Genomic DNA, 25,934 nt, shown 5'->3' with positions numbered 1-25,934 from the left:
TCAGACCAAACAGTTCATCTCATAGCATCACTGAAAACTCGCCAAGTAATTTTTAAAAATAGTTTATTTTTTAAAACGATTAAGGCAAAACTGTACCCTGAAATTAACTCTTTACATTCATCAGTCTTACAGTAGGACATTCCAAACATATAAGTTCCCATAAATTCAGGATAGAAATCAATATATACGATCAGTTCAATCTCCTAAAGGGAAAATGAGTAAGACCCAAAATTAAAAAAAAATTAAAGTTATTTTATAGCCATTTTCTAATTGCCTGGAACCACTGCCAGTAAAGTGACTAGGAAGATTCCATTTGCTCTCCTCTGCACACCCCGGCTTCCCGCGGCCCTGGATTCCCCACCGATCACACCCAGAGGGTCTGCGCTGGAGAGAGGGCGTCAGAGCCTGCTCAGAAAAGATCTGCTTTGGAATTGCTCCTGTTTAGTATAAAATACAAAGGGTCTGTCAGCCCCTAAATACTTTGAGAGTATAAGGCACCCAAGAACAGTAACGATAAACACACATCAAGGAATCAAGCTCAGTCCTGGCTTTGGGAACCTGCACCACTCTGCCATGTGTCTGGCAAAGGCTCCCCCTGGGTTTGGGTGTGACGGCCCTGTGGGTCCCGGGGGCGGTACAGATACACATCAGGAAGAAATCTGCCAAGGTATGGAAAACATCGTATGGGAGACTCACGGGCTCTGTGGCTTCTGCTTTATACTCCGGGTTGGGCTCTGGAGGCTGCAGAGACCCAACCGTTGCCAATCACTGCCATCGGCATCTTTCAAATTGCAAAGTTCTTTGGTAACAACCCACAGGTAGTAATTCCCTGAAGAACAGACAGCTACTTACTACACAGGACTAGTTCATGGTCTCCAGCGGGATCCTACTGTGTGAAATCGGTGACTTCTGACCTGGGTCAGAGGCACCCTTGCCGGTAGAAATGATAAAACAAGACTCATTCGTGCCTCTTGCACGTGAAGCACGAGGAAGGGAACAGGTTTACAGGGAAAAGAATTCCACGTGGCTCAGGAGAGAAGGACATCTCTGATGTGTGTGTGTGTGCGTGCGTGCAGTTGTATTTCAGTTGTGATATTTCAGCTTCCTGTGTGTTTCCAACAAGTCCAAGAGCCAGGCTAGTGAGAGTATACGTCAATTAACACTGATTGCAGAAGAATCCCAATGTTTGCTATTAGATGCATGATTGTGAGTAAAATATTTACATTAGGACTTTTTTTAAAAAACCTCAAATCACAGTATTTAAGATATAGCTATTAACATAGTTCTTTTTTACCATACAGTGTAGAAAAAATAGTGATACTTGAACCCGAATACTGTAATTCTACCGAAAACCGTACTGAGTGGTATCCATCTCGTGTGAGGTACATTTTTTTTAGGCCTGAAAAAAGGACCAGACCGCCTGTGCCTTTAAAAAAGAAAAGACATTTGCCCAAAGTGAATGATTTGACCTTGAAAAGATGAGCCACTCACTTGTGTTCAGGGCCTGGAGACTCAGGGGCCCCCACCCCTTGTCAGGGGAGCCAGGGCTCATCGTGGGGAGCTTGTCTGCGCTCCGGCTGGCATGACGCTGTAATGTTCATCACTTAATGAATTTTAGATGCTGAGGGTGGGAGCGGGGGGGAGAAGGGCAAGAGAGGAGGAGGCTGGTGTATTACCTTCTCTGGGGAAAAACATGGAAGCTTTTCACATTCCACCCAAACTAGCAAACACATTTTAAATGAAAAATACCTGACCCAGGGCTTAATTTGCTATTTGTGATGTAAAAAATTGATATTTCTTCGATTTTTTTCATACAATGCATTTAACAGCCGCGGGGCCCGAAGTCCTTGGTGTCTACCAGTTGCTGTAGTCAAGAGGTGACCTTGACGTGGACGCAGTGTGGTCTTGTTCTATGTGGCGAAGGATTCCAGAAGGATGTGACCGCATGTGTTCCCCCGGGACACGGTACATGGCTCCCCTTTCTCAGGGGGGTGGAAGTAAACGGTTACACTTCTCTTGTCTCAGACTGAAATTCTGAGAAGCAGATGGTCTGTCGAGAGCCCCCTTCGAGATCTGAGGAGTCCGGGTGCCTCAAGCCGGGAAAGGGTGCCTGGAAATGAGCCCTGGACGGCAGCTTCTCACTCTCTGCCCTAATAAGCAGCCATACCCACAGCAGCCCACGCTGCTGAGATAAGTTTAAGGACCTGCCGCGTTCCACAAACACAGCATCACGCAAAGCGCTACGTAATTCTTTAAATGAAAGCGTGAAGACGCGTTGTCTTATTCTTTTCCTTGCAAAACTTCCACTATCACATTTCAGTCTGTCCTGTAGTTTCCAGAGAAGTAGAATGGGCCTCCTATATTCTGAGTCAGACCAGATTTACTGCCTTTGTTCTCACTCCCGTGTGTTTCACGGGCTGAGGGTCGACGACCATTTTCCTGAATTGTATTAAAATGGCACCTAAAAGTAGATACAAATCTCAGCAAAAACTTTTAGACCTCAACCTTTGGAGCCTAACCTTAGATCTTTCTGGGCAGAAGGTCCCTAGAGGAGAACACGCCCCCGGAAAAGTCCTCGCACTGAGAAGGAGGAAAGCGCCCCGTTAGCGGGGGTGGGGACGCTGTCAGCATTCACTGTCCCGCCCTTCGTTCGCTCCTCCCAGCCGAGCTGTCTGCGGAGCCTTCCTGCTGTGCCGCCTGGAAGTCACTGCTGTCAGGAAGGCAAGAGTCCCCTTAGCTGACAGCTCCATGCAAAGACTTGGTTGGTAAGAACCCATAATCCCGGGGGAGCCCCGTAAGTCAGCTTGGACCAAGACTTAAGAGCAGCTGGGCCACTTACAAAACGAGAAGAATAAATACAGACAGTCTGTCTTTGCAACCGTCCAGTGCCCGCACCACCAACGCCGTGGGAACAGTGAGTGTGGCGAAAATCCTCCCTGGACACTTTTTAATAATCGCTGAGCCCCCCTGCTGGTGGCATCGGTCTTAGTTTGCGACTTCTATGGACAGTACAATTTCCTTGCATCTCCTGAATCGACACCACTGTTGTGAACCTAAGAACAAGTGACCCCTCCAGGAACACGTGCAGCCCGGGCTCCGGGCTAACCCACAGGGACCGCCTCGCTAAACCCTCGCCCGTCTTAAATGCAGGGGCGGGAAGTGGGGGAAGCAGGCCACCCCCGGGGCTAAACCTGCACCGCCAGGCGGCCCTTCGTCCACGCCGGGTGTTTCCACTTGAAGACGGGGCTGAGGATTGGAGGCGACAGCAGGAACTTGCACCGAAAGCGCAGGTGGGGAGCCGTGAGCACCTGGCAGTCTTCCTCGTGGGATCTGCGCTTCGCAAGGCCACACGGGTGGAAGAGGCACTTGAAGGTGGCTGGTTTTCCCCCGGTCCCTGGAAGCCCCCATAAAAGGCCAGGCCGGCGGTCAAGTTGGTCTTAGCTGGGAGCGCCGGACCCCCTGGTTGAAACAACGGACTTATATTTAAACAGGACTTTTTAAGACATTGCAGAGACAGGTGTGGTCATTGGGTCAAGACAAAAACAAGAAACAAAAAACCCTCCATCGTGCATCTGGCCACCAGGTGTCAAATGTGCCCAGTGTCACAGTGGCTTGAAAAGGAGTCAGGCACAGAGGGGCACAGGTGGGGCCGGGGCGTGGCGAGGCCTCCTGAAGCCACGGTGTGACTGAGGCTTGCACGGAGGCATCTCTCCACCCTCATCTGCCAGGATTTCCCCGTAAACAGCCTCATGCATGGCCAGCAGGCATAGCTCAAGAGGAGGCGGCCCTGGGTGAGCAGGTCACCCGGGCCCTCGGCAGTGAAAGGGTGGAGTCCTAACCACTGGACCACCAGGGAATTCCCAAGGCTCCCTTTAAACAATAAAATTCCTTTAAAAATCCACATAACCTTCCATTTCTCAGTGTGCACACGGCAAAGGTGAGCATCCAGCCTCTGAGCCCTAACAATAGATGGTCTGACTAGAGCTGCACCAAAAGGCCCAGTGCTACGTGGACCTTAATTTTAACAGTATCTTTTGATAGCTCTATTGAGGTAGCTGTCATGCTGTAGGTTTGGGAAAACAGTAGTTGCTCAATTAATAGTACTTATCACCATACATCAAACAAAGGATCTTACTTGGGCCTAGAGCTTCTGCTCAGATCTTAGGCTGCTGCCCTTTGCTGGAACGTCCACGGTCCTCAAGGTCGTCTGTTTTCTTAGCGTTTCATGTGGCCCAGTGTAGGAAATGCATCAGTACCGTGGAAAGGTGCTGTGCTCTTAAAGTAGAAGGAAGGACTCCCTTTAACAGGGACATCTCTCACGGACATTCTGGAATTCTGGAATTCTTTCCCCTCAATTCACATTCACTGTTTACCCCTGCGCATATATCCTCTTTGGGAAGATGCTTGAAACGCCTCTCACTGGAGAGCTGTAGAAAGGTCACAGGGAAACCGGAGGCCAGGCGGGCAGCAGGAAGGGCTCTGGCGCTCTGGCAGTAGTCAAAATGCTCCTCTGACGGCTGGGGCGCCCTGTTTCTGACAATACTGGACGTCAGGGCGGCGGCGTCCTGCATGTGCAGCCCTCAGGCTTCTCACAGGGTGGCAGGGGCAGAAGGCAGGGCATGGGACCCCCAGCTGGAAATGCCCAGGAGGCAGAGAGGAGGGGCGTTGGCAGGACGGCAGCAGGGTGTCCTGGAGGAGCCCCTTGGTCCCCCCTTCCCAGACAAAGGCTGCCTGGTAATCTGTGGTCTCTGAAGAGTCTGGCACTTTCTGTGATGACAAGTTGAGGAAAGGAAGAACCAGGTTTAAACAGTGGCTTGAAGAGCGGGTCAAGGTGGTGAAAGGGGGTCCTGCCATGTCCTGCATCCAGTATCCCGGGCTGCCAGCTCCACACGTGTGGTTTGAAGCTTCTGGAACCTGCTTCCATTGGACCTCATACTGACGTCTACTGAAACCTAGCAAGCAAGAAGTGTGCTCTTTAAATAGCTACTATTCGAAAAACTACCATATATTGAACTGGTGAATAATTCATCTATATTTGACTATCAGTGCTTGGAGAAATCTTTGATTAGGTGACCACAAATACTCTGAGTGGCAATTAGTGACCCTGTTATTTCAAATGAATTTCTTCCTATTAACAAGTGAACAATGTCAAGTGGCTTTCAAGCTGAGGTCCTCTGTGGCTTCGCCAGGGGCATCGCTGGTGGTCTAGCTGGGCCCCAAGAGGACCAGACGCTCACTAACGCCACTGATGCAGAACCTGGGCCCGCCGTCAGCTTGTTCCCGTGGCACGCGTGAGCTAGGAGCTCTTTCAGACAGGCTGTATGAGAAGCTAAACAGAAGAGACAACCCTTCCAAAAGCCTGAGTCTCAAGGCTCACTTTCCGACGCCGTGTCCATTTGAATAGATCTGTCCCAAGACTCCAGAGCAAGAGGCCACATACACCTGGCACCGGGATCCTGCCCCGAGACCTTGGACAAGCCACAGGCCTCCAGGCTCATTAGCCCAGGGAGTTCGCATTTTAGGAAAGAATGGGGACACGGATGCACCCTGTGACTCAAAGCTTAACTCCTTTCTGACTTAGGGCGACCCCTGACTGGTGTCATTCTGAAGTGGAAACGCTTTGATTTGCTTCCAGCAGATCCTTTGATTGGATCTTAAAAAAAAATAAAGATAAAACACACCACTAAACGTGTAATGTGTAAAAGGATGTCCTAATTGTAAGTTTTGCTTTTTTCTAGTTGAAGTCTCACAGTTTTATTTACAATAATGCTGATCTTGGGAACTTTATCAAATTCAAGCCTAGCCATTCTTTAACGGCAAATAATAATGACCTTATAGAACCAGATTTCCTAAAGATAGAGGAGGAGGGGCATCAAGGGTACAACCAGGTCGTAAATGCTATCGCCCAAGAGGCATCCGGGGGCCGAACTGGCAGGGTCAGCCCAGGCTGGCTCGGGGCAGGCACTGCTGGAAGTTCTCTGATGGGACCATTAATCTACCATGGTGGACAGAAAAAGAGTATTTCCAGGTCCATGTGCTCTAGGCGAAAACCATAATCCATACTGCCTTCATAACTGGACCAAGGTTGAAAAGTTGATCTTTAAGGCTGAAACAGATATTGCAGATAATGGCAAAACTACCTTACATATGTAGTTGGAAAAGGAAACAACTCTGAAAATCTTTGTAAAAACCACCAGCCTGTTGTGCATCCTGAGATGAGTAAAACCACCATTTCATATCCACCCCACACCCCCCCGCCCTGTTCATTCTCCAGATGAGACCCCTGCCCCCAGGCCACACTATAAAGACCTGTGCCTCGTCTTCTCCACTCCAGGGAGCAGCTACCACCAGCAAGAGTTATAAAAATTAAGCCGCATGTTTAAAAAAGCAACACAGAAAAAGACCAAGGAGCTGCCTTGACAGAGGGGGCCCAGAGCAAGATTTACAAATAACTTGTCACTTTGCCCCTGGAGACGTGACCCTGGCCCCCAAACAGCCTGAGTCAGTTGGTTCAGATTTGATAGGAAATGGAGGTGAGAGGAATGGGAAGCTGACATGCTTCAGAGTCTGTCTTGTTCCTGTTGACCACAGACACTAGCCTTAAACAGGCGGAGGATCGAGTCCAGAGGGCCTGTGAGACGTGGCTTTCCGGGATCTACACAAACCTGGGAATAGGCTTTTTCACATATTAGTTACACCACAAAAACAGCGAACTGAAACAAAACAATCGCTGCATTTTGATAGCTTATCGAATCATTCTTTGACATTCTAAATCCTACGATTCAAAAACAGCATGTTGTCTTTCTTCAAATTCAGGAAACTTTTAAAATACCTAACCTTTGGAGACATCTAGGTTTACAGGATTATAAAAATTACAAAGTGCTGATTAGTTTTCAAAATTATAAAGGAGCACAACAGTCAAAAGGTGGTGAAAAGGGAAGACAGACCACGTATTTTGAGGTTAATTCACCAGTAAATTCCTAATGTGACAAAAATCTGCATTGATTCACATCGGGTGCATTAAATCAGACCACTGAACACCATTCTGCTTAATTTTCCAAGTCCTGACTAATAGCTGTTTATCACTCGCATTTCTTGAAGCAGTGGTTAAAAAAGGAAAGAAACATGGAACAGGATTCCGGTTACCTAGAGCTTATACTTTCCTTCGTCCCAGGTTCAAATGGTGACACTTGTGCAAAGTTGCGTTGCTCCCATCTCTCACTTGTAGTGCTGTCGCCTTTAAAAACGCTTGAAAAGTTTCTTTTTTGTGTGCGTTTCCAAGAAATCAGTACATATCCCTGTAAATTTCCTGCAGCAGCGGGTGCAGGGCGGCGTCAGACTCTGTCTTCTTGATCACCTGCACCAGTTGCGCATGCTCCGTGACCAGCTGCCGCAGATCTGCCATCTTTTGCAGGAGTTTTGGGAAGAGAAAGACGTCGTCGGGATGGTTGCTCTGTAAGTGAAGTTTGAGCACGTGCACGATACCCTCCTGCATTTTTTCAATGTGTCCCACATTTAGAAGGCCGGGCCGATCTATCCTCAAAAGAAAGGAGAGATGTTTGAGGGCAATTACCAGCATGCTAATACCTAATAACTGTTTTTCAGTTTGAGAAACCTTTTTTTTTTTTTTGGCGACGCCACTCAGCATGTGGGATCTTAGTTCCCCGACCAGGGATCAAACCTACGTCCCGTTCAGTGGAAGCGCGGAGACCTAATCACTAGACTGCCAGGGAATTCCCGAGAAACCAAACATTCTGATTGGACATGGCCTTTTTTTTTTACCAAAAGCTCAGCTGCCTTTAGATGCTGTCAACTTACCTAGAAGATAGAACTAGATTTTTCCCAAGTCGCTGGGCCTGATAGGGGCAGACAGGACAAATACTCATTCCTAAATATTTCTACGACCTTAAAATGACTAGCTACCTTACAGGGTGGCCGCTTCATTTAGGATTTATCTGATTACCACCTGTCAGGGGAAAACCTGTACGTAGAGGAGTAACTATACATACAAACTGCTTCTGCATAATATGGAAAATGAAATTCTTCTTCCTGTGTCTTCTTAGATGCTCGGTTTCAATAATATTTAAGTAGTGTGATTATGTTTGACTTCGGTTTTGTGGTATAAAGCACCGTTACAGGTACCTTCCAATATAAATCAGCTGAAAAGAAGGTGGAGCCAGAAATGAATCGGAGGATGGATACGGGAGGATGCTGAGGTGACCCAGAGAGGGGAGGTCTGAGGCTTGGTGCAGGAAGGGTGATGTGGACACCAGGTGACCTCCCCGGGGCGCCTCGGACACAGACACCAGACTTCCTGGGACAGCTCAGATCCGTGCATCCTGCCCTTGGTCCAGAAAATCAGCCCCCACCATCCATATTCAGTAGGCAGTGCTCTCTTTAGAGTCCCACGCATTACTAGGATTTTCAGAAGTGTTGCTCATGATGTGGATTTTTCTTTTTTTTCTTTTTTTTTTGGTTATAAAATAATTACTAAGTTTTTAAAGAGAGAGATTTAAAAAAATAGTAAGTGAACCCCCCTCATAATTTTAACCCCATCATACAGATCTCATGTATATCTCACCAGACATTTTTCTGATCTATGATTAAAATGTCTTTTATAAAACTGTCATACTACTTATAAATAGCTGTGCATTGCTCTCCCCACAACACGACATCTTGAGCGTGCAAAGGACGGTGACAGATTACATTCTGTGCTTTTTGCCAGAGCACAGGACTTCCTCCACCTGTGCCCAGCTGGATGGTCAGAAGGACAAACCTCGTGGAGCTGGGCCACCCTCACCCAGCTCCACGTCCAGAGTCCGGACAACTGTGGCCAGCCTCAATTCCGCGAGAGAGGAACTCGCGGGGGACAGTACCCCTTCAGGCAGCTTGAGGAGGCAGTGGCCCCTTCGGTCTCCCCTAAGGGTGGGTAGGGTCAGCCGAGTTTACAGTAGAGGGTTGACCTTCTTAGACCCAGGACAGGGCTATTTAAAGGAACGTGACACTGAGCCAAAAACCTGGGGACTGCAGAGCCAGCTCCCCCGTACAGAGGCCTAGATCCTCCTTCACTGGGATCCATTTCCTTTGGCAAAGCACACTTTGCAGTCACTGACAGTTAGCTACTGATATTTTTCATTATGAAATGGCATAAATATACCAATAGAGACAGCAACTGTACTAACATCTGTATGACTTTATAGGATACTGTCTGTAATATGGATATAATATGATAATAACATAATTATAACACTGTCGTCCCTTGGTATCCGTGGGGGATTGGTTGCAGGACCCCTCGAGATGCCAAAATCCACGGATGCTCAAGTCCCATATATAAAATGGCATATAACCTACGCACCTTCTTCCATACACTTTAAATGATCTCTAGATTACTTGTAATACCTAACACAATGTAAATGCTATGTAAATGGTTGCTGGTGTGTGGTAAATTCAAGTTTTGTTTTTGGAATTTTCTGGAAATGTTTTTTTCTGAATGTTTTCAATCCGTGGTTGGTTGAATCTGCAAATGCAGAACCCACAGATATGGAGGGCCGACTGTATATGATGATATTATACACCATGCATTATAATATTATTACAATTATATCTGATATATAATAGATATTAGATATAATAGATATAATTACATTATAATTATTAATGATACCTAATCTTCCACTATATTCTAAATAAATATATATTCATGTAATTACAGATAGAACATTTATACTTTACAAACGTGTTTATATATAATAACATGAAGTTTGGGATTAACATATACACACTGCTATACATAAAATAGATAATCAACATGGACCTACTGTATAGCACAGGGAACTCTACTCAGTATTCTGTAAAAATGTAAATGGGAAAAGAATCTGAAAAAGAATAGATATATGTATATGTATAGCTGAATCACTTTACTATACATCTGAAACTAACACAACGTTGTAAACCAACTATATACTCCAATATAAAATAAAAATTTTAAAAAATAAAAAATAAAAGCTCTGAAACAAAAAAATAACATATGCTATAGTATGATATGATATTGATATCATTCTCACTGAATTCTGGTCAGTGGCAATGTGGGGCTCGGACACCCTTCTCCCCTACAGTGTTGGCTCCACCCCACTCACGTCGGATTCACCACCGCCAAATTCTCCAGGCAGGAGGCTGTGAGTGCCACAGCACCAGCAGGTGAAATCAGTAGCTTACCTCCACAGCAAATTATAGCAGCCACAAAAAGGGAAATATCACTGTCATCCAGCTCCAGTGCATTAAACTTCATTGCAAAATCGAACTTGGGCTCCATGATATCACAAAATGGTTTTCTTAGGCTTTTTAGGAATTCACGAGTTATAAAACCATTTCCATATGCTACCAGCATCCCGTCTTTATTCATCACAGAAGACAGCATTGCAAATATGGCCTCGTAAACTCCATATTTCAGCAAAGTGACTTGGTCGTTCAAGTCCAAGTTTGCGAACCCCGGGATGGACTTGGCGAATTCTGTGAGCTCCGTGACCGTCTCCACAGACGTACACTGGCAACAGTGGAAGATGCGGACCTCTGCCTCCTTGTTCTGGATGCCGTTGGCCACCAGCTTGGCCACGAGAGTCTTCTCGGCCATACACAACGTCTCCATGTCGTGTATGACAAAAGGCTGAAAAGAAAAACAACGGAATAAGTCGGGTAGTTGGTGACAAGCTGTCTTCTTAATTATCAAGAAACTGGGGCTTCCCTGGTGGCGCAGTGGTTGAGAGTCTGCCTGCCAATGCAGGGGACACGGGTTCGAGCCCTGGTCTGGGAAGATCCCACATGCCGCGGAGCAACTAAGCCCATGCGCCACAACTACTGAGCCTGCGCGTCTGGAGCCTGTGCTCCGCAACAAGAGAGGCCGCGATAGTGAGAGGCCCGCGCACCGCGATGAAGAGTGGCCCCCGCTTGCCGCAACTAGAGAAAGCCCTCGCACAGAAACGAAGACCCAACACAGCCAAAAATAAATAAATTAAAAAAAACAAAACAAACAAAAAAACCCTCAGAGCTTCAGCTCTGGGCAGCAAAAGAAAAAAAAAAAAAAAGAAACTGATGAGTAGCTGCAGTACTCCAGCCACCTGTCGAGAATCAAATCATGTACAAAAAGTCCTCATCCTTAAACAACCTCAAAACTAGTTGGGGACAAGAAGACATTTAAGAGAGGACAATATAAATCAGTAAGATAATAATCATCATCACCTAAAACTGGGTGGGGATTTCATTGCTAAGAAAGTGAAGTTCTGGGAATTCCCTGCTGGTCCAGTGGTTAGGACTCCGTGCTTCCACTGTAGGGGGCACAGGTTCGATCCCTGGTCGGGGAACTAAGATCCCGTATGCCGTGCAGCATGGCCAGAAAAAAAAGTGAAGTACTGATTTTGGCAATAAAGCTAACGAGAAAGAGAATATTAGCAAAGCACTTCAAATATTTTATAATATTCTCTGAATTCCCAAATACTATTGCAACAGCCAGTAATTACAATAATTCTTTTTTAAAAAAATTAATTAATTAATTTATTTATTTATTTTTGGCTGTGTTGGGTCTTCGTTTCTGCACGAGGGCTTTCTCCAGTTGCGGCAAGTGGGGGCCACTCTTCATCGCGGTGCGCGGGCCTCTCACTGCCGCAGCCTCTCTTGTTGCGGAGCACAGGCTCCAGACGTGCAGGCTCAGTAGTTGTGGCTCACAGGCTCAGCTGCTCCGCGGCATGTGGGATCTTCCCAGACCAGGGCTCAAACCCGTGTCCCCTGCATTGGCAGGCAGACTCCTAACCACTGCGCCACCAGAGAAGCCCCTACAATAATTCTTAATTTTGCCATTTTATGAACTTTGGAGATAATCATCATTATCCAACACTGACTGTTGAATGAATAAATTTGGCATGTAAATAAATACAAGTCAGAAAGTTGGCATTTGTGTGGAAGTAAACAAACAAGCACTGTTAAACCCTTGCTCTTGGGGGATAAACCGGAAAGCCTTGAAGGACCCTCGTTTCCCGGTACAGGAGACTGAAATCTTCCCACCACTGCTCCATGTTCTGAGACAAATACCAAATCCCCATGGCAGCTCCCTAAATGTGGCCTTACCACTTGCATCTAAACCCACCGTTCCTGCCACTTTATAAAGATCTAGCAGAGGAAAGAAGAGATGGTTGGCCATGTTATTTGAAGCCAACATGCTCAGAAGCGATGATGTATCTGGTGGGGCTTAGAAGAATGGGCACAGATACCGCTGCTGGCCAAAATTTATGCCAGCTCTGTGTGCAGAGCAGAAGAAATGGCAGTCTCTGATTCATAATGTGTTCTACAGACCAATAATGAAGTGGGCTGAGGCATTATTTTCAATCCTCACTGGATAAACACTGAGTGTATAAGAAGCCCAGTGATTTTAAGAATCACTCTGCCTGTGGGCAAAACACATCACTGACAGTGCCTCTGTGCCCACGGCACGACGTGTGTCCTATTTCTGGGCTCACAAGAGCATCAGGAGGAATCACAGCACAAAGCCATCTTCCGGGTACCTGCTGGGTATACCGGGCACAGAGGTGGATGTGTTGGGATAATGTGATGCATTGCCTACGAAATGTTAAAACAGAATTAGAATTTGCAAGATAGTGTTGGACAAAAAAAAGATCTGATTTCACATCTGAGGAAAGGGAATATCTTTAAAATTATCTGTGAATGACTGAAAACATTCTGAATACAGAACTCAAAGCCCAATTTCTAACAATCTCAAGTTTGATGAAGGAAGACTAAAACTCTCTCTCTCCAAAGACTTTAAAAGCAGGCCAGGACTTCCCGGTGGCGCAGTGGTTAAGAATCCACCTGCCAGTGCAGGGGACACGGGTTCAAGCCCTGGTCTAGGAAGATCCCACATGCTGCAGGACAACTAAGCCCGTGAGCCACAACTGCTGAGCCTGCGCTCTAGAGCCCATGAGCCACAACTACTGAAGCCTGTGCGCCTAGAGCCCGTGCTCCTCAACAAGAGAAGCCACTGCAATAAGAAGCCCGCGCACCGCAACGAAGAGTAGCCCCTGCTCGCCACAACTAGAGAAAGCCCGTGCGCAGCAACAAGACCCAACACAGCCAAAAATAAATAAATAAATAAATAAATAAATAAATTAAAAGCAGGCCAGATTTACCACTGTTTTGAGAAAGTTTGGGGGCAGTTCTGCTTCACAGGAAGTTGGAGCTCGGATTTAAAGTATTAACGTTTATAGGATGGACCAGAAAAATGTTTTTAAAGGATAGATGGCAGTACTCCCTCAATTCCAGAAAATATTATAAGGCCACCTTGACTTTATTCAAATCACTGGCTTTTCAAAAGTACATTCAGCAGAAATAAAGGTGTTACATTAAAAAAAAAAAAAAAAAAAGAATCCTGTTGTCAAAAAATACCCTCGAGAAACACTGAGTTAAATTAAGTTAGAGCCTACCAGAGTCTTTAACATGAGTGTACACCGTGGATCTTTAAGAATGGGATTAGCATAAACAGTGGTTCCCAGTGTTTGATTGCAGAACGCTTATTATTATTATTATACCGTTGTTGTTATTTGGTAGGACATCTCTTGGAGCAGCACAGACTGGCTGTATAATTTGCAGGGCCCAGTGCAAAATGACAATGTGGGGTCCCTTATTCGAAAGTGCTTACGAATTTCAAGACAGCAGCAGAGCATTAAACGTCAGCACAAGGCCCTCTAAGCAGGGGCGTTGTGAAACTGGACACGCGCCCAGGACGCTGGCCCTGAACTATTTTTATGTGTAACATTCTCTCATAAACAGAGACTTCAATGGTAATAAATATTTCATTTCAGTTTTATAAAATTATCGCCTGGATTTTAAAAGGCAGGCCTCATTAACAGGCAAAATTAGAAATGATCTGAATTCAAAACAAGTGCTAACATTTAAAAAATCATGTCTATTACAGCCAAAGAGATATTATAGAGTAACACCCTTGAAAGTTTGCCAGACTTTATTGAGAAACATTCTTGATTAGACTATTTTAAAAATCCAGAAGCTTATATTTAACTTTGGAATATTCTTTTTATCCTCAAGCTTGAACATGAATATATCTGATGTCACGGGTGGTCATTTCAAATCAATGAAGCACGTTGTAAAGCTTTTAAACAGCACAAGGCAGAAAGCTGCCCACTTTCCCCCCATATCACTCCACGCCAGGACCAGAAGTCTCCCCTAACTGATATATATTTCCCTCGCTCACACCTGACACTGTTCTATGTGTGTTAATGATGTTATTTATAAGAATTCATCTCCAAAACACATTGAAACAGCATTTTCTATGAAAAAGTTTGGCAGTGCCACCTTTTTGGAGAAATTTAATTGTGACTTATTGGTAGAATTGCTTTGGATGAAATGATCTAATAAGCTCTTGGGTAGGTTTTACTACACACTTCTAGATACAGTATAAAACAGTATGTTTTTCAATCTACTGACAAGCTATAGGTATAATATTTCAATATAGCACAGCAGGCCAAACCCCATGGTGTGGTGTGAGGGGGCTGCCATTCCAGGATGCCGCCCCTCCCGGCAGCTCTGTCTCTGACCCAGCACAGATGGAGCAGAGACTGTGGCCCCAAGCTGGACGCCCCAAGCTCTGGGGCGCACTGGGCTGGGCGGGGAGGGAGGAGGAGGGCCGTGCTTCGACACACAGAGGAAATGGGGTGGGAAGTGAACCCAGCTTGGAGCAAACAGTGCCGTCAAAGGCAGTGGCTGGCCCTGGACACTCCCTTTCAAACTGGTACCCGCGATGCTCTGGTTTGGAGGCGGGCAGAAGCAAGCAGTCGACTCTCAGCAGTACCGCGAATTCTGTTTTTCCTATCCAGTGAAGCCCAGTGCTGGACTACTGGTCTATCATTTATTTCCTTAAGACCAAAAGACAGATCCCTCTCCCAGAGTAACTGTGTGATGGTCCTCAGCTGTCCAGGTTTCAACATGGCTGTAGGTGATGGGCTCCTTCTTAGAGCGCGTGGATCTCAGTGGGGTGTGAGAAGGATACTCCATGGAAATCAAGTTAATATTAAACAAGAGTGTTTGGTTCTGAGTAAAGATGACTTTTAAGTTTGCTTTGCATTCTGAAAACCCAAGGGAGATGTAGAAGAACTCAGCAAGATCTAAAAGGATTCCAAGAGATCAAGAATTTGGGTTGCTTTAATTTGGGGCTATATGAATCATTTCCAGGATAGAAATTCAAAGGTAAAAGATTGCTTTGCTTTCACCCTTGTGATCTGGAAAGGGTTAGGGTGGAGTTTCTGCGAGCCTCTGGGGCCGCCCAGCATAGGTGTGGCTTTGCCGATTTAACAAGAGTTTGCTTGAACCCTCCCTCCTAAAGTACCTCAGCCTATTTAATTGGAGAATTCACCGAAGAATGAAAAGACTCAGTAAAAAAGAGGTTTGGTTTGTTCATGAAAGTAAGTAGCTTATGAGATGCTTTATTTTCCTGTGACTAAAAATTCCAGCTTGTAATTCCCAATAAAGATGGCTTCAAGCTACTCATTAGTACAAATCAAACCTGTTTCACCACTCTCATAGGAGAAAGGCAAAACATCTTAATTCGCCAACCTTGGGCCATGCCCCTCTTTGAAGGTAGCTCTGAGATTAGGTCTGTAATGGAGACAAAGGCTTAGCTAACTGTGGGGTGGGGAGAGGGTGGCATCAGGCAGGGGAGGCGAAGTGTAGGCGTCCACAAGGGGCAATCTTAGTTGCTACCGAGAAGGTCCAGAACCGTCCAAAAAGACAATAAAGTTTCTGTAAACAAAGGACCCTTTCTAAGCCCCGAGATGTCACTTCCTTCTCATTGGAGAAAAAGAAGGTGGGCAGGGGGTAGGAAGGGGGAGGTCGGAGAGGAGAGAGCAGTTTTAGGGGAAAGGATGCAAGAGCACACTTTGAGTGGGAAGTGAATAGTTTCATTTTCTGGCATTAAAATAGGGATAAAAAAATCACTTAAGAAGCAACCTTAGAATCTGGTAAACTATTAACCAGACTTTTTGAGTGCATTAATTACATAGTCATTATAAGAACTTGGTTGCTAGGAGCTTTGAGGTGGATCAGATGGGACAGGAGTTGCTGTTGGGCTACGTTTTATAGTCTCTGAAGGAAATGTTTCCATTGCATTGTCTCTCATTTGCGTTGGGGATAAATATGACTTTCTCAACATTTAGGACGTATTTCCTCAATCCTCCTCCTCGACTCTAGCTGACGTGTTGCCAAAGGAGTGCTTCAGACTATAATAAACAGCAGCAAGGCCACCTACCGGATTGTTGCTGGCCTTTCCTGCGAGGATGACCCGGGCCTTGACCTTGTTCATGTTGAAGTTCTTCAAGTAGGCCTCGTAAATCCTCTTGGCGAGAGATTTGAGATCTGCGGTTTCGGAATTTTCTAGGTCGTGTTCACATGTAAGGATTTCTGCTTTCAATTTTGCTTTTTCAGATCTTGGCATTCGTCCGAAACGAATTGCTGGGGGTCGGAGGGGAGAAACGGAATAACGGAAAACACAGAGAAATGAACAACAAAACATGGAACAAGGACTAACAGCTGGACGAAAGGGTCACACCACGGGTTAAACTATGAGCAAACATTCATGGGTACGTTAAAATCCACTTCTCGGCACTATACAGCTTTCTCCCTTGGAGAGATGAAAATAAAACTCAAACTCCATATATCCTGGACTTTTAAAAAAGCTTAAAATCAAAGGTAGCACCATGACTCACTTTATCAGTAGGATGGGCTTAAGGTCACTTCATGTCGTTAGGTACATAATTGATCCTTTCGGTTAAGGAGATGAAAGTGAGCCTTAGAAGGAGTTAACATAATACTGTTTTCTTTTTCCAGAAGGTAGACATGCAACCCTTATGAACACATTATTTTAAATTCACTTTCCTATAGTAATTGGCAAGTTCTAAAATAAGAGTATGGGGACTTCCCTGGTGGTCCAGTGGTTAGGACTCCGAGCTTCCACTGCAGGGGACCCAGGTTCAATCCCTGGTCGGGGAACTAAGATCCTGAAAGCCGAGCAGCACGGCCAAAAAAAAAAAAAAATAAGAGTAGGATTGAAGATAATTAAATTCATAATATGGTAAAATGTTTGAAATGGCACATGCTTCATACATATGATATGAACATTAAGACATCCCAGTGGTTTCCAAGGGGTTTCAAAATCTTATATCAAAGTTGTACCATTTGAAGTTTCTAACAGTATTTCCAAGGGTTCTACTGGATCTCTGCTATTTGAGGCTTATTTTTCTTAGGCTATCATGTTACAAAATGACCCGAGTATTAAATGCTGCAGCACATTCATTCAAAATACAGTCTGTTCCGACCCGATCAGGGGGGTAAACTGAGGCATGGGTGGGGAAAATGCGATAGACAACCTTACCTACCATTATGGGACATCCCAACTGAAAGGCACTTGTGAAAACGACAATACTGGCACTTATTCCGATTCTTTTTCTGAATCTTGCAACTACGGTCACATGTGTCATACGCCAGCTTTAGCCGAATAGTTCTCCGAAAGAAACCCTGCGGATTGATATACAGTTTATTAAAGAATATGGACCACTGAGGAATCAGTGTCATTCCTTTATTCACGTTTCCTGTTGCTCATTTATTGTCTTTTTTTAAATGAACGAAATGTAGAGAAACAGTTCATCTAGAAAGTCTGATGTAATTGGGGCAAATTGAAAATTTGAAATTTCATTACATGTAAAATGAAAAACAATAAAATGAGGCCAAAGTCAAAGTAATTTCAACACATCCTCACCTGGCTTGGGAAGACACAATTACAGTCTCCTGAAGAGTGACTCTGCCTTGCTAAGATTTATACAAATGTGACTTTCTCTTCTCAGAGGACAGATCCATATTTGTGACTAAAAAGTTCTAGGAATTTTTGTAAGAGAATATTAACTCTCTAAAGGACAAAGATTATATAATAAAAGGAAGCCAGCTGGTTGTAAATAATTTTCTTGCTTTATAAAAGTATCTTAGGGACTTCCCTGGCGGTCCAGTGGTTAGGACTTAGCGCTTCCCACTGCAGGGGGCACGGGTTCCATCCCTGGTGGGGGGAACTAAGATCACATGTGCCGCGTGGTAAGGCGCGACCAAAACAAAACAAAAACAAAACCAAAAGACAAACAAACAAAAATATCTTAAACTTTACTTTAGCAAAGAATCAACTTTACTATTTAGCTCATAAAAAAACAAAAGTAAACAAAGGTGACTAATCATGGCCCTGCAGAAAAGGCCACCTTGCAAGTAGGTTTTCTCAAGGTATGTGGTTGGCAGATTGTGAAACGTTTATATTTTCACTGGGCTCTTTCCTTTTTGCTTTCCGGTCATCCTTCCATAGTCCCGCTGGAGGACACGGCCTGACCCCCTGCACTGCGGGCCCTGGGTCACCTATGGTTAGAGGTCCAGCTGAGCTGGCACAAGAATAAGGATACACACAAGGGTGCTCGTGGTTCGGGTGGACAGGCCCCCGACATGCAGGAAGGGACTGCTGGGGGATCCCGAGAAGCTGGGGAGGACACAGCCGTGGGTCTGGTCGTCGCCCAGCATGTGCTGCAGGATCCTGACATCTGTGATGGTCGTGAGAACCACTGCCCTCCGTGACCTTCGGATGAGGGTGGAGAGAGAAAGTGGGCAAAAGCTCTCTGACCTCGCATCCAAATGAAGGGAGCATCTTTCATGTGGTTTATTTTCTGTTAAAGAAGACACTCTCTACGTCATTTACAAAGAACAGCCCAGCAATATGCCATAGACTCTCCAAAGAGGGAAAGGAATGTGTTACGTGGGTCAGTTTCTGATCTACAACTTGAGCAGACCTTTCTTGGTCGTGACAAACATTTGTGTATAAAATAAAAGGAACCACACGTAGTCCCCGAAAGGCCACCTTTCTCCGCATCCAGGGTCCACGGTACCTTGCAGCCTTCACATGCGTGAACTCCGTAATGGTAGCCCGAGGCTTTGTCCCCACAGATTCTACACTCGATGTTCAGTGCTACGCTGGATGATTCCTCGGTGCTGCCAGGAACCACAGGGTAAGAGACGGACGAGGGACTCGAGGCTGGTGAGAGGGTGTCTAGGAACACAAGGGGAAGATTTACGAATGTTCACAGCCTCGCCATCCGATGTCGAAACCAGCTTTCTGAGGATCTGAGTTCACGGGTGAGGCATTGAGCGGGGAGGCATCAGCCGCTGGGCAGGGCTCCCAGGCTGCATCCGCCCTGGCCTGGCCCTTGCACGCCCTCTGTGCTCCCACAGCGACCACGTCGCCGGCATCCCCGCAGCTCCCACCCAAGGGGCTCCCCAACTAAGAAACAACTTCACTTTTTAATCCATAAAAAACAAAACAAAATGGACTAAACCATGGCCCTGCAGAAAAGGCCACTTTGCAAGTAGCCTTATTCACACAAATGGTTACAGGAGCTTTATTCCTTTTTTTGGGGGGGGGAGGTATACTATTTTATTAACATTTAAATGTCACCAACAATGAGCTCAAGTATATGCTTGCCACATGTTCAGATTTTTTTTTTTAAATAAATGTATTTATTTATTTTTGGCTGTGTTGGGTCTTCGTTGCTGCGCGTGGGCTTTCTCTAGTTGCGGCGAGCGGGGCCTACTCTTCGTTGCTGTGCGCGGGCTTCTCATTGCGGTGGCTTCTCTTGTTGTGGAGCACGGGCTCTAGGCACATGGGCTTTGGTAGTTGCAGCACACGGGCTCAGTAGTTGTGGCACACGGGCTTAGTTGCTCCTGCGACATGCTCAGATTTTTGACACAAAGATAAAACGGACAGACAGCTTTAAGGGTGCAATGTATTTAACACTGCACAATATAGTCAACAACTAGACAATCTAGGGGGTGGTATAATTATACACTACAAGTATAGTGACAAACCCTGGAATTGGAGGAAAACCCGCCATTCAGGACTTAGCAGAGGTCCTTGCAGCAGCTTTATTATTCTTAGTTGCCAAAAATCGACATGTCCTACACAGAACTCATTGCTTTCTTTGCGTCCTCCCTTCCAGCCCTTTTGTAATTGTTAACTCAGTAAATGGCATCAGAATACAGAATAAAAATCCATGTGGGCAACACAAAAGCACAATCCATGGAAGAAAAAAAAAAGAAGCTGGACTTTCTTGAAATTAAAAACTTCTGCTCTGCAAATGACACTGTTAAGAAAATGAAAAGAGAAGCCACCGATTGGAAGAAGCTATTTGCAAAGCACGCATCTGATGTAGACTTTTATCCAAAATATGCAAAGAAGTCTTACAACTCAACAGTAATACAATAAAAAACTCAATTAAAAAATGAGCAAAAGATCTGAATAGATATCTGGCTGAAGAAGATAGCAAGTAAGCACATGAAAAGATGCTTCCCGTCACTGGTCACTAGGAAACTGTGAATTAAAACAAGGAGACAGGGACTTCCCTGGTGGCGCAGAGGTTAAGAATCCGCCTGCCAATGCAGGGAACACAGGTTCAAGCCCTGGTCCGGGAAGATCCCACATGCCGCAGAGCAACTAAGCCCGTGCGCCACAACTACTGAGCCTGCGCTCTAGAGCCCGTGAGCCACAACTACTGAGTCCACATGCCTAGAGCCTGTGCTCTGCGACAAGAGAAGCCACCACAATGAGAAGCCCGCGCACTGCAATGAAGAGTAGCCCCCACTCTCTGCAACTAGAGAAAGCCTGCACGCAGCAATGAAGGCCCAACGCAGCCAAAAATAAATAATAAATAAATAAATTTTAAAAAATAAAAATAAATAAATAAAACAATGAGACATCACTACACATCTATTAGAATGGCTAAAATCCAAAAAACTGACAACACCAAATGCTGACAAGGATATGGAGAGCAACAGAAACTCTCATTTACTGCTGATGGGAATGCAGAATGGTGCAGCCACTTTGGAAGACAGTTTGGCAGTTCCTTATGAAGCAAAACAGTCTTAAAGGAATTACACTCCTAGTTATTTACACAAGTGATTTGAAAATGTATGTCCACACAAAAACCTACACATGAATGTTTTTAGCAGCTTTATTCTTTTTTAAAGAATTTTATCAAAGTATAGTTGATTTACAATGTTGTGTTTAATTTCTGCTGTACAGAAAGGTGACTCAGTTATATGTGTATATATATATATATTCTTTTTCATATTCTTTTTCATTATGGTTTATCACAGGATATTGAATATAGTTCCCCATGCTATACAGCAGGACCTTGTTCTTTATCCATTCTATATATAATAGTTTGCATCTGCTAATCCCAAACTCCTAAACCTTACCTCCCCCATCCCACAAGTCTGTTCTCTATGTCTGTGAGTCTGTTTCTGTTTCATAGATATGTTCATTTGTGTCGTATTTTAGATTCTACGTATGAGTGATATCATATGATACTTGTCTTTCTCTGACTTACATCACTTAGTATGATAATCTCTAGGTCCATCTATGTTGCTGCAAATGGCATTATTTCATTCTTTTTAATGACTGAGTAATATTCCATTGTATTATATATACCATGTCTTCTTTATCCATTCCTTTGTCAATGGAAATTTAGGTTGGTTCCATGTCTTGGCTATTGTAAATAGTGCTTTAGCAGCTTTATTCTTTTTTTTTGGCTGTGGCATGTGGCCTGTGAGATCTTAGTTCCCCGACCAGGGATTGAACCCAGGTCCTTGGCAGTGAAAGCACAGAGTCCTGACCACTGGACCGCTGGGGGAATTCCCCTGCAGCATTATTCTTAATTGCCAAAAATCAGAAGCAACCAAGACGCTTCAATAGGTGAGGCCAATCCCCAAAGGCTACAAACTATATGATTCTTAACATCTGACATTTGTGGAAAGGCAGAAATAGAGCAGTGGTAAAAAAAAAATCAGCGGTTGGAGTAGGGGTCGAGGAGGCAGGGTTGAGTAGGTGAAGCCCAGTGGCTTTTTGGACGTGGTGAAACTATTCACATGAAAATGTAATGGTGAATACAGGACACAATGCACTTGTCAAAATCCACAGAATTTTACAGTACAGAGTGAACTTTAAACGTGTGCAAATGAACAAAAAAAACTGAGGAGGTCCAGAGATTCCAGGATGGCACACAGAATGTGATGATACAATCTATATCACAAATGCAAGAAACATTTGTAGGAAACCTCGCTGAAGATAATCGTGTAAGTGACCTTGGAAACGAATGGAGTCTGTGAGGCCAAAGGCCAAAGAACTGCACCTGGCACTGTCCTCAGCCGATAAAGTTGTTTTCCACAGGGCTTTGGGTGAGCAGTTCTGATGCCACCGCACTGGAAATGAACAACTAATTGTGCATTTAATGATGGTGCCTGAATGGATGGCTGGATGGTGGGCCAGGTCTCTCACTGTTGGAGTGTGAGCTCATCGATAAAGCGAGAGGAGGAGGCTAAAGTGGTCCATGTGGTGGCGGATTAGAGGTGCAGATGTCTGTTTGAACTCACGTTTACCCTGACATTGAGACAGGCAGCTATATACAGAAATACAGACGTGTACATACACGCGTTAGTATGTCTCTGCTCTATCAGCTGAGAGAGCCTAAAAGAAAAGATACTCCAGGGAATTCCCCGGCGGTCCAGCAGTTAGGACTCCGCACTTTCACGCCCGAGGGCACGGGTTCAATCCCTGGTCGGGGAACTAAGATCCCGCATGCCGCTTGGTGCGACCAAAAAGAAAAAAAAAAAAAAAGATACTCCAATAGCAACCTGAAATGCTTAGAGGGAACAGTACCGAGGGCTAAGGGGTAGTCCCATGACCACCACTCACGGTGGAAAATCTCAGAATCCTTAGGGCACTGGGTAAAATACTCAAAAGGGTTTTTGCCTCTGAACTGGGGCAAAATTACCTCTAGAATCAACACTGCTCTGGTTCCGTCTAACAAAGCTTAACCACAGGACCTGAAAGGGTCAACTTTTTCCACGTAACTTAACTGCATTTCAGAATAAAACTCAAGAATATTTGTGTAAATACAAAATTCTCCATCATCAACAAAGTTCACAATGTGTAGTATCTAATAACAAATTGTAAAACATGCAGAGAAGCAGGAAAGCATGACCCATTCCACTCCTATCTACACAAGAGAAGTGAAAGCACTGCCCACAGAGAGGTGTGTACGTGTGCGTGTGTGCTGCGGGGATTGTTCCCTTGATCATTATGTAGCGTCCTTCCTTGTCTCTTGTAAAAGTCTTTGTTTTAAAGTCTATTTTAGGGCTTCTCTGGTGGCACAGTGGTTGGGAGTCTGCCTGCCATTGCAGGGGACACAGGTTCGAGCCCTGGTCCGGGAAGATCCCACATGCTGCAGAGCAACTAAGCCCGTGTGCCACAACTACTGAGCCTGCGCCCTAGAGCCCGCGAGCCACAACTACTGAGGCCGCGCGCCACAGCTACTGAAGCCCGCGCACTTAGAGCCCGTGCTCCACAACAAGAGAAGCCACCACAATGAGAAGCCCGCACACCTCAACGAAGAGTAGCCCCTGCTCGCCGCAACTGGAGAAAGCCCGCGTGCAGCAACGAAGACCCAACACAGCCAAAAATAAATAAATTAAAAAAAATAAATAAATTTTTTAAAAATTTAAAAATAAAGTCTAGTTTGTCTGTTCCAAAACCCACTTCTGCCAAGAAGTACGGTGGAGTCAAGTCCACCCCAGACAGGGCTTCCTTTAAATCAAGGTACAATTTACACCACATTATACCGGGGTGGCTTAAATGTTGCTCAGAAAGATGAACTGTGCAATGATTTCCTCTTTCCCAGTGAGGTTACCTGAGCAGACCCCATGTTTTATTTCTTTGTATCTGCCTTGGCTGATGCCTGATGTAGTTTTTTTTTCCTACCGTCACCATCTTGAAATTTATCTTTTCAGTTTTAATATTTTTTTTATTGAAGTATAGTTGATTTACAATTTTGTGTTGATTTCTGCTGTACAGCAAAGTGATTCAGTTATACATATATATACATTCTTTTTTGAAATATTCTTTTCCATTATGATTTATCATAGGATATCGAATATAGTTCTCTGTGCTATACAGTAGGACCTTGTTGTGCATCCATTCTATATATAAAAGCTTACAAGGGAGTAGGGAGATGGTTCATATACATTTCCAGATAAAAGAGAGTGATTTTTATGACAGTAGGAGTCTCTGCTTTAAAGAAATATAAACTCACAGCATTTAAAAAATGCAGCTGACTGCTGAATTTCAAGCATTATGTGATTTATGTACAGCTTTTAAAAAGAAGGCATACTCGTTGGTTATTTATTTTAAATATAGCAGTGTGTACATGTCAATCCCAAACTCCCTAACTATCCCTCCCCGCCAGGTAACCGTATTTAACATAAATAACCAACAGGGACAAAAAATTAAAATTAAAAAAAAAAATCAGTCACCCAGGATGCACTCAAAGATTTGTCCACAAGGAGGTCTGTTACAGAGCTATTCATCATGGTGAAAAATTACAAACAACAGGCGGCTCAGATAAGTTACATGCAAGAGATTACCCTGTAGTGTAAAAATTATATTTTCATGTGAAAAAATCAAATGAGCTACACATTTATGGTGTGTGCACTCTTATGTGTATATTATACTTCAGTTAAAAGTTTATCCAAAAACAAACAAAAAAAGGAGGCATACTATGATATACGAGACACACCTGAAAAGTTTCAAGGCCCAGTGGCACTGCATGTCCTGCTTTTACACATCTAAAGCTTTTAATGCAGAGAGATGTGACTTCTTCTCCAGGTAAAGAGAACAACTTTCTCTGTGGAAAAAAACATTTCTAGATAAAGCTTTCTAGGAAATAGCACGCTTACCTGTAATAACGGAGCCATCTGAACCTGGACCACTTCCTAAATACTGGTATTCTGTAAAACTAAAGCTTCCAGAACTGTCCTCACCAATGGACTGAGAAATCTCTTGAATGGTTCCCATTTCTTGCAGGAATTCTTCAGAGAGTGGACTTTCCAAATCATCAGCCTCGAGTGGGGAGAGGGGACCAATCGGGCTCTCTGTGTCCACCATCTCGACTGGATAGAGCTGGTCCCACCGCCGGGCTCCACGTTCCTGGGAGGAGAGAGAAGTCATGGGTGAAGTGGACATACAAGAACACTGGTTTTCCTTTAACGAAAACATCATTTATCAGCAGAGACACACCTGAACTCATAATCTAAAAAGTAACATTGTTGGCCATCTTACCTCCGCTTGACTCTTGACAAACTCATTAATGAAAATCTTTATTATTTTTTTTTATTTTGGCCGAACAGCTTGCAGGATCTCAGTTCCCCGAGCAGGGATTAAACCCAGGCCCCTGCAGAGAAAGCACCGAATCCTAACCACCGGACCACCAGGGAACTCCCAAGAAAATGAAAATCTCTAAACAAGAGCACGTCTCAGGAGCCAGAGCCGAGCAGGCCAGGAATCTCATGCACTGTCGAGCACACACTGTATCCGAGGTAGACGGAAACAGCAGAGGACACACATAAAGTCCCCGCTGTCCCGGAATGCCCCTTCTGGTGGGGACAGACCTGGACAGTCTGATGGGGATACAGTGATGCAGGGGGAGGATGGGGAGGGACACACTGCCCTACATGACCGGCCAGGGAGGACCTCTCAGAAGAGGGGCGCAGACACCTGCACGAATGAGGGAGTGAGCCGTACGGACATTTTGGGTAGAATGTTCCAGCAAAAGGAGCGGCAAGTGGAAAGCCCCCAGGATGGAAGCATGCGGGTACTTCCAGGCATGCGCAGGCCAGTCTGGTTCAGGTGGGAGCCCGGGGGGAGTGGGACGGGCAGGCAGTCGGCACACACGCCGGAGGCAATACTATACGTTCTCCTTGCACCCGTGGGGGGAGTCATGTAGGTATTCCTAAAGAATGACTGCGCATAA

At 44.9% G+C, this 25,934-nt stretch overlaps 1 protein-coding gene across 6 annotated transcripts in view; it reads right to left on the bottom strand.

Annotated features, from left to right (window-relative positions):
* Positions 1-46: 46 nt before the first annotated feature.
* The window catches only part of PPARA (peroxisome proliferator activated receptor alpha), a 75,207-nt gene continuing 49,319 nt past the window's right edge, over positions 47-25,934 (bottom strand). For 5 of the 6 annotated variants that reach the window (XM_059937171.1, XM_059937169.1, XM_059937168.1 and 2 more), the window contains exons 3-9: positions 24,862-25,111; positions 18,963-19,123; positions 17,427-17,565; positions 16,301-16,503; positions 10,216-10,663; positions 6,310-7,533; positions 47-4,952 (exon numbers count right to left, since the gene is read on the bottom strand). In XM_059937171.1, the coding sequence (XP_059793154.1) occupies positions 7,286-7,533; positions 10,216-10,663; positions 16,301-16,503; positions 17,427-17,565; positions 18,963-19,123; positions 24,862-25,069 (1,407 nt within the window). In that variant the 5' untranslated portion in view covers positions 25,070-25,111 and the 3' untranslated portion in view covers positions 47-4,952; positions 6,310-7,285. The remainder of the gene's footprint in view (positions 4,953-6,309; positions 7,534-10,215; positions 10,664-16,300; positions 16,504-17,426; positions 17,566-18,962; positions 19,124-24,861; positions 25,112-25,934) is intronic. The other variant, XM_059937173.1, reaches the window with a different exon arrangement.

This window comes from Balaenoptera ricei, chromosome 10 (genome assembly GCF_028023285.1).
Source record: "Balaenoptera ricei isolate mBalRic1 chromosome 10, mBalRic1.hap2, whole genome shotgun sequence".
NCBI lineage: Eukaryota > Metazoa > Chordata > Mammalia > Artiodactyla > Balaenopteridae > Balaenoptera > Balaenoptera ricei.
This window is presented reverse-complemented; position numbering and strand designations above follow the sequence as displayed.